Raw genomic sequence first — 14,490 nt, 5'->3', positions numbered from 1 at the left:
TGCCCTCCGGTGGCCATATAGTGCATTGCTTGTAGTAAATTCCGTTTGTCTTTTATTTTTTTGAATAAACGTAAGTCAATTAAACAACCAAAGTTTTGAAGTCTCTTTTTTTCTAACATTAAAAATCGTATGCCTCACAAACCACACAATTTTTGTATTTGTCAAAAAAAGCACAAACAAGTAGTTTTGATTCTCGTGTCTTTATTTCTGTTTTTTTTTTTTTTTTTCGGTTCACAGAACTCTTTTTTAACTTTAAGAAAGATAGATATAATTTACTTAAAATAAATCAACTTTTGTCAATATTTTTTTATTTACATGAAGTTGCTGTTATTAAAGTGAATTTACAAAATTATACAAATAAAAAGACAATTAAACAGATGGTATTGTTAGGGTGAACTTCAGTAAAAAATAGGAAATAATTCGTTTTTGTATTTTAAAAACAACATACTGAATAAACTCAAGAACATAACATTTTACTTTGAAAATCAGTCTGTGATGCATTATTTTTATTACTTAACTAATCACAAAAGGAAATCAACAACATACAATCTTCTATTTTGAAAGATTGTGTATTTTATTGTGTAGTTTATTTGTGATATTGATCTTAGATAAATCCAAAGAAAATGTGATTACATGTTATGGTCATATGTTAGAAGGTCATTTCTTCAAAGCTTGGACTTGGGAACTTCCAATGGACTAGTGGAGGAGTAGTGGGAGATGAGTCTATCAGCTTCTCTTCTTCCCGTCAGAAGAGCTCCATGGACGGTAGAGAAGAAACATGGATGAGTCGCCTCTCCAGCAAACAAAACCTGCAGCGGCTGAAAGAGTTAGAGAGGAAATCAAACGTTTGTCAAAAATCTGATGCTTGTACACTGTTGTTTTGCTGCAAGGATGAAGTTACTTGGGATTTTGATCCTCTTGGTGGGAGTGGCTCCATCATGTTGTCCAGGTCCTGCTCAGAGCAGCCTTTTCTGAGGTAGCTGTAAGATCCACAGGTCCAGGGGTCGGAAAACCATTGAGAACGCAGAACTCTCCGTGGAGTGATGACAGGATTCCCTGAAAACAGGAAGAAAATTCTAGTAAACATCGAGAAAAAAAAAAAAAAACATTTTGGTGAAAGAGTTTGAGGTTTTCTCACCTGTAAACCTGCGGATCAGCTGTGTGACGGCATCAGCAACCTCCTGCTCCGACAGTGTTTCCATGTGTTCCGACTCGTGTCCTGCAATCCAGCCACACAAAACATGGCCGTACCTGCAGGTGAAAGAGCAAACATCTCATCAGTCTTAGGCACCATCAAATAAAAAAACCCCGGGGGAGCACGAACACTGCTTTGACCTTTCAGTGGGTTTCAGAACAGTGAACCCAAACAGTTTCTTTATCCAGGACTTCTGCACATCTGAGACTTGATCCATCACGGCTTCCTGATTCACAAGACACAACACGAACCACTCAGGGTTACTCTGCTTCATATTTGGACATAAATGTCAAACACTTGCAGAGATTAAGACACCACTAAACATTAGTATTCAGTGAGAACAGCGTGCGTGTTCACGCCAACTGTTTATCTGACCTCGTCTTCCCACAGCAGATAGATGACCTCGCAGTCAGCATCCCACCACGGCTCATCAAACTCCACAAATATTTTGTTGTTCGTTCCAAACCCAAGCCTCTGGATGGAGTGCAGCTTGTGCAGAGGGAGGGGTGGTTGGAAAAGACTGGAACACTCCTTTTTCAAATATCCTGACCAAAATATGTTCAAATTGGAGAACATTTTTAGAAAAGATAAACAATTTGACTATTATTTGATTTGTTTAGATATATTTTGAAATTACCTAGAGGGACAGTGACAATAACGTGATCAGCGAGCATCTTTTCTCCATCACGACACTCAACAGCGACCTGGTTTTCTCCGCGCTCTGTGTCGTTCCAGTGGACACACCGCACAGGACGATTATACGTCACCACATCATCAGGGAGTTCTGACATCAGCTTTTTGACGAGTCCTTCAAAACCACTGCAAGAGAAGGAAAAACAACCTTCAGTCACCATAGATAAACATCACTTCCTTCAAACACCATTTATCTGTGAACAGTGGGCTAATACAAACCCTGGGAATGTACAGTCCAGTCCAGGAAGAGTCTTATACTGCCCAAAGGCTCCCAGACCCACGTCATCCATGCTGTGGGTTCCATTAACGCAGCACTCCACCTTCAACATGTTGCTGATGGCACACAGTCGCAGAGATCTGACAGCTGGATCCACATCCTTCCAGTTCTCTGCAGTTCGCTTCTTCACCTCCAGACAGCAAGATGCAGAACAAGCCCTTGAGACATTAAAGCATCTGCCATGTTCTGACCAAACGCTGAGGCTTCCAGCTCTTCTCAGGTCAGTTTAACAGTGTTAGTTTGTTGTGGTTTGTACCTCTGATCGTATGAACTCTCCCACACTGGCAAACGGCTCTCCCTTTTGGTTCTGAAATTCAGAGCCTTCATTTAGCAAATCTGCAAATATTTCCAGAGCCGGAGACACGTCTTCTGGATTCAGCTTCCGGCCTACAGCAATAAAACATCAGTTTAATGTTTAGCTTTCTCAAAAATAAAAGGATATTTTACTCTTTTACAGAACTGCTTTAAAACCTGAACTGACGAAGACATTGGGAACCCAGAGCGGATGTCCTCCAATGTCTACGGACTGGTTCTCGGAGGTGAGCGCTTCTGGATCCAGAAGGCCGTACTGTCGGGCCAGACAGAACACTGGGTTTTCCTCGGACGGTCCATGAATCCAGTTTGCTCCGATCTCAACGACATTATCACCTGAGAAATGGGAGGTAAAAACAGAATATGTCTTTAAAGATGTCACTAAAGTGCAACAATCCACTAAGCAATGCAATATCACTGTTTAATCTATAAAAGTTCTCTGGCCTAACAGGATCATACAGACACTGGATATAGGACTTTGTTCTTCTGAAGTAGTAGAATAGCATTAAAAAGAACATTTTTTTTTTTTTTTAGAAAGTGCAATTAATATATTTTTGGCAGTACCATATCTGCTGGATAAAGGAGAAAACAATCTCAAATGGAGACAAAAACTCTCTTCTTCCTGAAAATGTCCATGTTTGAACTTAAAGATTTGCAGGGATATACAGAAAAATCTAAAACAGTTCTGCATTTTTAGTGAATGACTGTCTGAAATGTGGTCTGACTCTCACAAAAACATTTCGTCAGACACGATTATGACACTTTGCATTGGCTTATCAGTAATCCTACATATTTGTGGATATGGAAACGTACATATTCGAGGCTTTAACAACTTCAATGTTTATGGTTCCTGGAAGAAAACATACAGGAACACTTCCAGGAAGGTTCATTGGTTTGATTTTTCCATAAAGATTCTTGGAAAAAGACATGAAAAGAATTACAGATAAGAACTGAATATCTCGGAAGAATGTTTGTTTTGATTAATTAAAGATAAACAATACTGAGGTAGAACAGGGAACTTTTTGACATTTCAAATAACTGCTTTGGAAATTCTGTAGTATTTTCGTAGAGTGTAAAGTCAGAGTTTCTCTTGGCTTTCTACTTGTACTTGTGAGTGTTCGTTCTTGACAACATATCTGTTTTTGCATAAATAATAAAGATAAGAGGATCTACACTTTTGATCTCATATCTAGGAAGGCAAAGGTGATAAAAGAAAGTTATTATACAGACGACAAAAGATTTCTGATCTTTTTATGTCATATTTGTGGACCTTAACAGAAGACCTGTTTTTTTTTAGTCCTAATTAGTTCCTCAAAAAGTGTAAACAAATTAGAAACAGCTTAAAAGCATTATCTATATTTGTGTTTAGGTAAAACTACCATAGTTACATAATTTAGAGAATCATTTGAACTATTTAAAGCCAATAAGATTTTTTTTACAACATCCAATTTAAAAATTGACCTTTAAAAAACAAAAATAGGAATCTCTTTTACGAATTCAATATTTTGCAGAAAAATCAAGACCTTCTTTAAAACCGATATATTATTTTAAAGATCAACCTTGTGATTTTCTTCAAATGGTTTTACAGATCAGTTTAAGAAATGAAGTGTTGCATTTAAAATATAAAATATATATGAAATATAAGTTAGGTTGAAAAGTTTATGTGCAGTATCATTCAAGAAAGACCATATTTAAATTGTAGAACAGATTCATCCTTTACTTTTGCCTTAACGGAAGCTGCGCTTCTGCAGGTTTGGACCATTGACTGTAAAATTGACTGTTCTTTCTTATACAGTCAATGGTTTGGACGAATCATCGCAGCAGAACTAGAGCATGAGCTGTGGAGTTGGATAACATATATATATAATATATCACATAAGTTATAAATGACACACTTAACACACTTAAGTGTGTCATTTATAACTTTGTATGTGATATATTATATATATGTTATCCAACTCCACAGCTCATGCTCTAGTTCTGCTGCGATGATTCGTCCAAACCATTATAGTGCATATTCTTTCCTGTCTAAAAACGTTTGTGCTAGCATAAAGTTATGAAGTAGCAGCTAGCTTACCCAGTCTTCCTGTTTTGATTCTTCCCCCGGCTCTTCCAGTAGCTTCGAGAATCCTCACATGTTGATATCCAGCTTTAATAAGTCTATGTGCCGCTGCTACCCCGGATATACCACAGCCTACAATCACGATTTTAGCGTTCTTCGCCATCATCTGACTCACAAACACATACTTGGCAATGAACTCTGCTCAACATCCCCTCGAAGCGGAAGAAAAAAGATTTCCGGTTTGGAGTTTCAAAATAAAACCCCCACTTAAATGTCGGCTTGAGGTTCAAGTGTTTATTCTGACAGCCAGGCCCGGATTCAGACAGCCCCACTGTGGGGTGTGGGTAGAATAGCCCCTAAAATGCTTAAAAAGGATTTTTCTATCCATATATTTATGATCTCCTTTAACCTATTTGATATGTCTTTTTAATTTAATGAGCAACACACTTAACTGGGCTTGGGGCAAGCAAGAGTCAGCATTTGTCTTTGATTTCTTTTTGTCTGTCTGTAAATAATTACATTTTTTCTTTGATTTATTTATATTTTTTGCCTTTTTTGTTGCTATTTTGTGTGTGCGTTTTGTAATTTTTATTTATTTAGTTAATTTTGGATTTGGGAGGGCAGTCACGACATTTGAGGAGCCCCCTTGCCCATGCCTATTTCTGGCAATAAAAAACAAAATAAGAATACCAACCACTTAAAAGAATAAACATTAATTTTTTTAAAATTAAAGTTAATATAGTAGAGTAAACACAGTGTTTTCTTTTGAATTTAACTCACAAAGCCACAAGAAAGACTAAGATACAGAACAGTTTTTATTGATTCAATAGCAGCAAGATGTAATGACAAAATATAAAGAAAGCCCCTGGTTATTCATTTATTTTTTATTCTAAGTAATCAAATAAATCTATATGATCACTAGAAATTCTCTTTCAAAATAAGTTTAAAATTAACTCAAATTTTCATGGTAATAGACATTAAGGTTTTACTGTTTTTAAAAATCTTATTATTCCCATGATTGAAAAAGATTGAAATACACTGTATTGAGAAAATTTAGAACATCATGGTTTCAAAGTGGAGCTTAAAACTGGTGGGAGATGAGTCTGTCCGCCTCTCTCCACCCAGAGAGCAGAGCTCCGTGAACGGTGGAGTAATAACAGGGATGGGTCGCCTCTCCAGCAAACAACACCTGCAGGAGCTGAAGCATACGCAAATGATTCAAAATTTCATGGTGTAACATATTTGTGCAGGATGTTCAAATGTAAGGTATCCACCTGTGACTGCCCTCCTTTGGTGGGTAGGGGCTCCATCAAGTTCTTGATGTCCTGTGCAGAGCAGGACAGTGCTGGGTGACTGTAGGATCCAAATGTCCAGGGATCATGGAACCAACGGCTAAACTGAATTCTCTTTGGTCTGATGGTGGAGTCCCCTAAAGGACAAAACCATAAGCAAAAAGTACTTTAGGATATTTACAATTATTATAGTTTTTAGTTTAGTTTTGTAGGTAGTTTTGATTAGATAATCTAGTACCACCATCGGTGGTCCGATCGTGTTTTAATCCTTAAGGTTGCATAAAATAGTATTTTTCTCCCTCATTTTGCTTACGTGTGAGTCTTACCTGTGAAAGTACGGATGAGCTCCGTCATAGAATGCCTAACCTCCTCCTCTGGAAGCGTCTCCATGTGTTCGGCCTCATGCCCAGAAATCCAGCCGCAGAGAACATGGCTGCCGCTGTGAAATGTAAAACCCAGTTAAAGCGCTCAGATTGATAATTCAGATGAATTGTGTGAATCTGACCTTTCAGGGGGTTTGATCACCGTGAAGGATGGGATTTTACGTGTCCAAAGCTTGCTTATATCAGACACGTGGTCGGAAATATCCTCCTGAAGTAAAACAAAACAAATTAAAAAAAAAAAACATAATAAAAGATCTGTAGATGTCATTTCATGTATTAAAGCAATCAATGTGTTCAGGTTTTTTACTAAATAAAACTTCTTATAGCAGCATCAGAGACCTCATCTTCCCACACCAGGTAGATGATGTCACAGTCAGCGTCCCACCACGGCTTCTCAAACTCAACGTATATTTTGTTGCATGTTCCAAATCCCAGTTTTTCGATGGAGCGCAGCTTCTGCTTTGGAAGAGGTGGAGAGAACAGGGTGGAGTGGTGCTTCTTCAGGTATCCTGAAAGAAAGTCAAAGACTTAACTACTTCAGAGAGAATATTTTTGGTAAATCATTAAAAAGTATTTTTCTCACTGAAGATTCTTTCTTGCCATTGTCATAGTACTGTTTTCTAAATTTTTTAAAAGACAAATTCCAATAAAAATTGTGTTTTTGGTGTTTTTAGCACATTCTTATGGCATTTTTCTGATGGGAGAAAAAATTGCCTTTCTGAGGTTTTCTTTATTAGGAGCAAACGAAAAAAATACAGTTTAAAAAAGTTCGTTTTTAGTAGTAGTTTTTGTAGTTATGAAATAAGATGCACAAATTACAGCAGAATAGTTCCAATATTGCTTGCTATTTTTGTTGCACACTCAGCAATGGGGAGGATAATTGGGGGCGGGGTTGCTCCGTGTCAACGGTACGCCCACAACTCAGAGGTGAATTTTTAATGAACTATTGCAGCTCTGCCGAAACTCTGTCCTAGAAAACACAATAGGTTTATCAAGTTTGACAAAAGAATGCATATTTATATATATATTTGCAAAATTCAGTTTAACTTTATTTCATTTTTTTGTATATTAAAATTTTGTGTATCAAAATTAATGGGTCTTTAACAATGCTCAATGATAGAAATCCACCGAGAATAAATAAATCCATAAATTGATTCTTGGTTTCATTTATTGAAGCAAGCAATGTATGAGCTGCCCCTCACCTAGAGGAACTGTAACGATAACGTGATCAGCAGGGATCTTCTCTCCATTGGCACACTCCACTGTCACAGGGTGAGCTCCAGCCTCAGAGTTGTTCCAACAGATACTCTGGACAGGATGGTTGTAGGACACTAAGCCAGGGGGGAGCTCCGACATCAGGCTGCTGATGAGGCCTTCAAAGCCACTGCACATAGATCCACAGACAAGTGACTGGGAACGGCTCGCAGATCAGGTCATAAACTATTCTACAGTTGGGGGGAACTTCACATTTGCAAGGTGTAGGAAAGTCGAACATTACTCTGGGGTTAATGTAAGATTAAGGTTAATTCGTCAAGAACTTTTTAGACACTGAGGGAATTCAACGTGTTTGGGAGACATAAAACTTAGACAACATTAAAACTCAAGAAAATATATAAAAAAAAACACATTTACAAAATAAAAAAGTTGATGAGAGAAACATAGCAGTTAGATTAAGTCCCTTTAAAATCTGTTCTATAGGTAACGTTAGAAAAAAATAAAACTTTATTGTTCCCAAGTAGGCTTTAGAGCAGGATCAGTGGAATTTTTCCTAAAAAGTTGCACGTCTGATTTATGATCACCGGAGACACATCCTCTGCACACACAAGAAAAAATCTGACCAAACAATCCCAACATCTGACAATCCAACACGCTTTTCCAGCCTGTCAGGAAGGATTTTATGAGAGGACTTTGTCTTTATGGTACTCTTGTTACTATATGGGTGAATTTAAGTGTCTCTACTTAAGTTCACACGTCAGAGGAAAGAATTATGGGTAAAGGATTACATCAATAAAATAATATTAATACTAATACTATTCTAAAAAAAATGTAATTAGAGAGGGGTAATATCACATGTTTAGATTAAACATGGATTCTGTTTTTTGGATTTCAAAAATTGATTAAGTGATTGGTTAATCACAAATAATAAGGTTAAAATTTTTTAAAGACAGTTCTCTGTCCTACTAATAAAGTTTCCATTTATATGAGTTGAGGTGGGGAAGTACAAACCTCGGGAACATACAGTCCACTCCAGGGATGCTTTCGTACGTAGAAAATCCATTTAAGTCGAGGTCATCCATGGTGTGGACCGCACTTCCACAACATTCAAACTTCAACAAGGCACTTAGAGCACAAAACAGCAGCTTCTTGGTGGCTTTATCTTCCTTTTTCCACATCTTTTCTGCCCTTCGGCGGGCCTGCAGACACAATAAAATGTATTTTTAAAAATACACTATGTCCTGCGACAATTTGTCTCTTATTTTATGAGTTAAGATAAAAAAAATAGTGGGAGCAGTAAAGAAAATGTACCTCTGACCGCAAGAAATGACCAACACTTTCCCATGTTTGTTTGTGTTTTTTAGATTCTGGAGTGTTGTCCACAAGCTCGTGAATCAACTCCAGAGCAGGATTCATGCAGTCATCATCTACCTTTTGCCCTGAAAAATTATATTCATCAAGTCAGAGAGTTGTTTTCAAAATGGAAATGCAATTAAAAGTGAAGAATTTCTATCTAATTACCTGAACTGGTGAACCAGTTGGCAACCCATGGAGGATATTCATCAACATTTGCGGCCTGGTTCTCTGGAGTGAGAGCCTCTGGATCCAGGAGGTCATAATCACGCGCCAGACAAAACACTGGGTTCTCCTTTGATGGGCCGTGAAGATAGCTTGCTCCTATTTCTATTATTTTATTACCTGTAGAATGAGAAACAAAATAAAGAAACACACAAATTTAAAGTGGATATCACAACATCTACCCATTTTAAAGTGGTTTCTTTATTATCTACCTAAACTTTTAGGGAGATTTTGTGAGAAACATTGGACTTTTAAGCTACAAACAAATCCCTGCTTACCGATTTTGCCGGTTTTAATTCGTCCTCCGGCTCTTGCAGTGGCTTCAAGTATCCGCACATGTTGAAATCCGGCCTTAATGAGTCTCTGTGCTGCTGCAATACCTGATATCCCGCAGCCTATTATCACTGTTTTTGACTTCTCACTGACCGCCATGACTTCTTGGGACATGTGATACATACACTATACACTCTTCCTCTCAAAACCTTTCTTTGCATTGTTCATCTATTTATCTCAAAGGTGCTGTTTAAAGTTCACAACTTTTATGACCTATAAAGAGAGCACACAGTCTTCTGCTCTCCAGTAACTGGGTTTTCAGGTATGAGTTGTAGAATCTGCCCATCTTTTCTTATCACAGTGAACCCAATGTTTTCTTGATCAGAAGTTGATTTAAAGATTGCTAAAAAATTTCCCTTTCAAATTTACATTTGATTTTGAAATAAGGCATAAGCGGTTTTCTAAGAAGTTACTTTTCATTTAGACTGGACAAAAAGACTCCAAACTTTACCCATGTACAGTATTAGATGTTTTTGTCTGAAAAACTGCCTGAATTTATTTGACACACTTAAACTTACTTCTACTGCATAGATACTTCTATTGTTATTGGCCTTAAGTGCATTTTTTTCCTTCCTCTGCCTTCTAAAAAAAAAAAAAAACTGTGACCACAAGAGGGCAGTATCTTTGAAGTACTGTATGATACTAAGTTTTACAAAAATACAGCACTCCCCCTTCTTTGTGGGTCTTGTCTTTGTTCTTGTCTTCAGATGGACACTAGATTTTCATAATATTCCAATCATGGTAAAATACTCTCAGGAACGCATTAAAAATGATTTTTATAAGATGTCCTTGTGGTAAAATTTGCTGAATAAAACACATTACAGATAAGTATATAGATGGAAAGTTACAACAGTGATTTTTTTGGTGAAATTTCATTTTTATTTATTTTAGATAAATCAACTCTATTCACAAATTTTATGTTATTTAGTTGCATATTTTTTAACTATTTTGACTAGGGTACTTGTTAAAAAGCATAGAGATACTCTCTTCTTTTTTTGTTTGTTTTGTTTTGTTTACAAAAAATTACCCGGAAAACTATTATTTTCGTTCCATGTGTGATTCTCTCCAAACTGCGATATCAGCAAGAATAATGCATAAAAAATAGATGAAAATTAAAATAGCATTTTAACACACCTTAAGCAAACATTATGAAACTGTTTTTTAAATAAGAATACTTACATAAATGGATGTACATTTATGGCTACTTGTACGTTTGGATGGATAAATAATAAAACTTAAAACAGTATATGACAAATCAACACACAAAATGGTTAAATACTTTTTTCTTCTTAGAAAAAAAAGATAAATGAGTATTTTAACCTTTAATCTTTGGAAATAATCTCACAGTATCTAACAATGGTTTGGATTAAGCCAGGGATGCCCAACCCTAATCCTCCGGACCTACTCCCCTGCTTGTTCTGAGGTTGGCCCTGCCCTGTTCACAGGTGTGTTATGTCAATCAGAATCTGGAAATACCTGGAATTCCAGGTAATCAACAATGAAGTAGGACCGCTAAAACACACAGGGCTGGTGCTTTCGAGGATTATGGTTGGGAAACCTAGTGTGATGGAACTGCCTTTTCTTTAAAAAATAAATAAATAACAAGCAGATATCAGAAGTCAATTTAAGCGAATATATACACCAAACTACACATGTTTGATAAATAAATGCCATTTTTGTTGTAATTAAATATAGGGTACTACTTTATATACTTTCTTAGTAGTAAGAATAAAATGGGTTTCAAGTTCAATATTTACGTCTAAGAGGATTTTTTTCCCCCTATTATTTTCTTTCGTGTATTTTTGTGTTAGGGTTTTGTTTTATTTTTCTCTTGTTTATCTTTGATCTGTATTTTCTTGCTTTAATTTGTTACTTTTTTATTCAAATATTTTTCTCTCATCTTTTTTGTTTGAATTAAGTTCTTTATCAAATAAAAAATACAAAAAGTCACCAACTAAAAGTATCAATTATAAGGTAAGTGCAATGTGCAGACATAAGTGTAATGGTAATCTAGTAGATCAACAGTTTTTTACCCTTATCTTTGAGATCTTTTTACCGCTGCTTGTTTTCAGTACTCTTGCATCATTCATCACTCATCAAACCTATCAGGTGACATCACTTTTTGATTGAATAAATACTAAAGATCCATGTAATTAGCAGCAGAGAAGTTAGGATAAAAAGGGGGATGGTTGCAAAATAAAAAGTGAAAAAATATATAAACTCAAAAAATGATCAAATGAGTTTCTGTTTTTTTCATATCGTGTGTGGTTTTATTGCTGTAACATAAAAATTTAACAACCAACCACAAATGATGATAGGAATTCGTGGACATCCATCCACTATTCTGGGTTGTAAAGCATCACTTTACTCACCGAGTTTGTTTGTTTTGATTCGTCCTCCGGCTCTTCCGGTGGCTTCCAAGATTCTCACCTGCTCATATCCCGCATCTATGAGCCTGCGTGCGGCTGCTATCCCGGCGATCCCGCATCCTACGATCACGACCTTTGCATCCTCGCCCTCTGCCATCGCTTCTTCACGCCAGAGATTGTCCTGCACACCTGACAGTAAGGCTGACCTGAGTTTCCCCACACTTCCTCCTAAGTTTGTTTAAATACCAACATGAGGAATTTCCGGTCAAGAATTTCAAAATAAAGCCCCACTTTCAAAGCGGTCCTTAATGTATTATTGTTCATTCTAAAAATGCTACATTTAACACCCAATAATTTTATTTTATTGCATCTTTTATTGGTCTTTAGAAATCCTAAAATTAGACTGAACTTAATGACTAGAATAACTTTTGAAAACTTTCTTCAGAATTGTTCTGAATGCATCTTTTAAGATCCACTCCAATGGAAATCCTTTCTTTGGTGTTCTTAATGGGCTCTTGTAGCATTTTTTCTCATAATGGGAGACATAAATAAAATAATTCTAGATTAAAACCTTATTACTGAATATTTAATTATTCAAATCGGGAGGTATCAAGAACAGAAGAAAAATGCTGTTGGAAAAAGCTCTCAGTTGAGTTGTGTCTTTGTTGTCCTCGTCCAAGCTGGCATCTGGCTCTCAACTGTTCGACTGGATAGCTCTGATATTACTCACCATTTTTGTTGCACCTGTAATGTTAGGTTGGGGTTGTAAGGGGCTGTAAGCTAACAGGAGAGACTGTAAACAAGGGGATGATGGGATATCAGTGGAAGCTTACTTCCGTGCCAACAGACTTGCCCACAACTCAGAGGCGTATTTCAAATGAACTACTCCCAGAAACTGTGTCCTTATGGTTAAAATTATATTCTACTTATATCTTAAAGCAAGGTTGGACAACTTGTAAAATGTTTTATGATTGATTTGCAGCAAGTTTATGCATTTTTTGTATTAATGAATACAGCTTTTGTTTGTGAGTATGTTGTCTGAGCAAATAAATATTAGCAAAATTTCTGAAAGTCAGAAAGACATACACTGCTTTAAAAACTACCAATACAGCCTGGATCCTTGAGTACAAAATATAAAAAATGATGGACTTAAATGGAAGCAAGCGCTAAGAATAATACATTAAAAATTTGCCACAGTAAACATGATTGTGGGTCAATCTTCTTTGCCAAGGTTAAACCTACATTTGTGAAACTGTGGGAAAAATCCGTCAGCCTTCTTTCTCAGGATACCCGTATTGTATGATGGGTCTCACACCCACACTCAGCCTCAGCTCTGATGATTTTTTATTATTTCCTTTGCTGGAGTAAGCAAAACTGAACATTGTTCTTTTGAGGAACCACGTTTCCCGCACGTTCCCATAGGAAGGTGTGTGTTTGTAAATGATATTTGTGTATGCACTCACGTGTGAAACTTTTTTAGGGGTGGGACCAGAGCTTTACCACAATCTCCAACAATTTAAACACCAAAAGAGTTCACTCGCAGTGGTTGAATCACTTCTTTTTTTGTTTTATCAACCCACTGATTTTGTTGTTAGACAACTATTTGTAAAATTATGGAGTAAATAAATGGTAAGAATAAAAGCATTTTCTATCTCTCATCGGTCGTGGAATTACGCACACGTTGGTTATAAAAATGAATCACAGAAACTAAATCATCTGTTTTTCTTTTCTTTTTGCAGAATCTTGAAAAAAATAAACCAGAATATTTATGGGTTCAAGAAACAGCTGACAAGCAAAACTTCTACAGCTGTCTAAGGAAAATGAACTGCATCCACTGCTGCCCGATACAAATAACCCTTGGAATTGTTTTCAGGGATTATTAGGATGTATGTTATTACTGTATTTTTCGGACTATAAGTCGCACCGGAGTATAAGTCACAGGGGCCAAAAAATGCATAATGAAGAAGAAAAAACCATACATAAGTCGCACTGGAGTATAAGTCGCATTTTTTTCCAAGTTATTTATTTTACAAATTGGATGAAAAAAACGACATTACATCGTCCTGGAAGGGACGTTATAACATTCATAAGTGAAAAGAGAACAGGCTGAATATGTGTCAACACATATTCACATATTAGCATCAAGAAAAAAACGAAAAGGTGTAGCATTTATATAACATAACAGTTTTATTTAACTATAGCCTCAAGAACTCATCAATTTTCTACCTTTACTGTAATTAACTGCACGCAATCTCACTCCATATCACTAAATCCGTTAAATTCTTCGTCCTTGGTGTCACTTCTAAATAACTCAGCTAGAGGAAGACGAAGCGGAGGTTCCACTTCTTAGCGGCTGTCTTCAGTTTCGGAATCCACTCCAGTTCCAATTATTTCAGCCTTTCTGAATCCAGTCAGGATGGTCTCGGTTGTCACTGAAGCCCATGCTTGGTTGATCCATTCGATGACTTGCAGAAAAGTAGCATGGCACATTCTCCTGGTTTTCAGCTGCAAATTTCACTACTTGCAGCTTGTAGTCTACAGCATATGATTTTCTTTTGGGGGGAATTTATCTTTAGTCCTCTCCGTTTTCCTTGTTATCTAACGTTTACTGTTTAACTCGCTAATTGTTAAGGATTATCAGATATCGCAGCGTAAGCCTAGAGTCCCCTCTTGTGGCTGTCTGTGAAATTACCAGATAATTTTTTTTCCCACAAATATACGGTAATTGCATAGATCACCATAAGAGGGCACTCTAGACTTACGGTCCATATCTCATCTCAT

General features: G+C 36.6%; 2 protein-coding genes across 3 annotated transcripts; both read right to left on the bottom strand.

Moving 5' to 3' along the window:
* Positions 1-553: 553 nt before the first annotated feature.
* Positions 554-4,789, bottom strand: LOC112162019 (peroxisomal N(1)-acetyl-spermine/spermidine oxidase). The gene is made up of 10 exons (XM_024297636.2): positions 4,555-4,789; positions 2,637-2,813; positions 2,422-2,552; positions 2,108-2,295; positions 1,833-2,014; positions 1,571-1,740; positions 1,336-1,421; positions 1,139-1,251; positions 902-1,056; positions 554-818 (listed from the first exon to the last, which is right to left on the bottom strand). Exons 1-10 carry the CDS (start codon positions 4,703-4,705, stop codon positions 666-668), a joined length of 1,506 nt encoding a protein of 501 aa, XP_024153404.1. The 5' UTR covers positions 4,706-4,789; the 3' UTR covers positions 554-665.
* A 547-nt stretch (positions 4,790-5,336) lies between these two features.
* LOC112162020 (peroxisomal N(1)-acetyl-spermine/spermidine oxidase) lies at positions 5,337-11,950 on the bottom strand. Of its 2 annotated transcripts, none has more exons than XM_024297638.2 (10): positions 11,713-11,950; positions 8,951-9,127; positions 8,741-8,868; positions 8,441-8,628; positions 7,417-7,598; positions 6,554-6,723; positions 6,337-6,422; positions 6,158-6,270; positions 5,814-5,968; positions 5,337-5,737 (listed from the first exon to the last, which is right to left on the bottom strand). In XM_024297638.2, the coding sequence occupies exons 1-10, from the start codon at positions 11,864-11,866 to the stop codon at positions 5,621-5,623; spliced, it is 1,470 nt and encodes a 489-aa protein (XP_024153406.1). In that variant the 5' UTR covers positions 11,867-11,950; the 3' UTR covers positions 5,337-5,620. The 2 variants fall into 2 exon arrangements, with proteins under 2 accessions (XP_024153406.1, XP_024153405.1); XM_024297637.2 differs by lacking the exon at positions 11,713-11,950 and adding an exon at positions 9,286-9,486.
* Positions 11,951-14,490: the final 2,540 nt, after the last annotated feature.

Source organism: Oryzias melastigma, linkage group LG15 (assembly GCF_002922805.2).
Source record: "Oryzias melastigma strain HK-1 linkage group LG15, ASM292280v2, whole genome shotgun sequence".
NCBI lineage: Eukaryota > Metazoa > Chordata > Actinopteri > Beloniformes > Adrianichthyidae > Oryzias > Oryzias melastigma.
The sequence above is the reverse complement of the archived record's forward strand: the minus strand, read 5'-3'. Positions and strand labels throughout refer to the sequence as shown.

Coding starts and splice junctions, on each gene's coding strand:
- LOC112162019 (XM_024297636.2), bottom strand. CDS start 4,705: ATGATGGCGAAGAACGCTAAAATCGTGATTGTAGGCTGTGGTATATCC. Junction 1,741..1,832: donor TATTGTCACTGTCCCTCTAG/GTAATTTCAAAA, acceptor TATTTTGGTCAG/GATATTTGAAAAAGGAGTGT. Junction 1,057..1,138: donor GCTGATCCGCAGGTTTACAG/GTGAGAAAACCT, acceptor TCCTGTTTTCAG/GGAATCCTGTCATCACTCCA.
- LOC112162020 (XM_024297637.2), bottom strand. CDS start 9,463: ATGTATCACATGTCCCAAGAAGTCATGGCGGTCAGTGAGAAGTCAAAA. Junction 6,423..6,553: donor ACCTGGTGTGGGAAGATGAG/GTCTCTGATGCT, acceptor GTTTTACTTCAG/GAGGATATTTCCGACCACGT. Junction 5,738..5,813: donor CCAAAGGAGGGCAGTCACAG/GTGGATACCTTA, acceptor CGTATGCTTCAG/CTCCTGCAGGTGTTGTTTGC.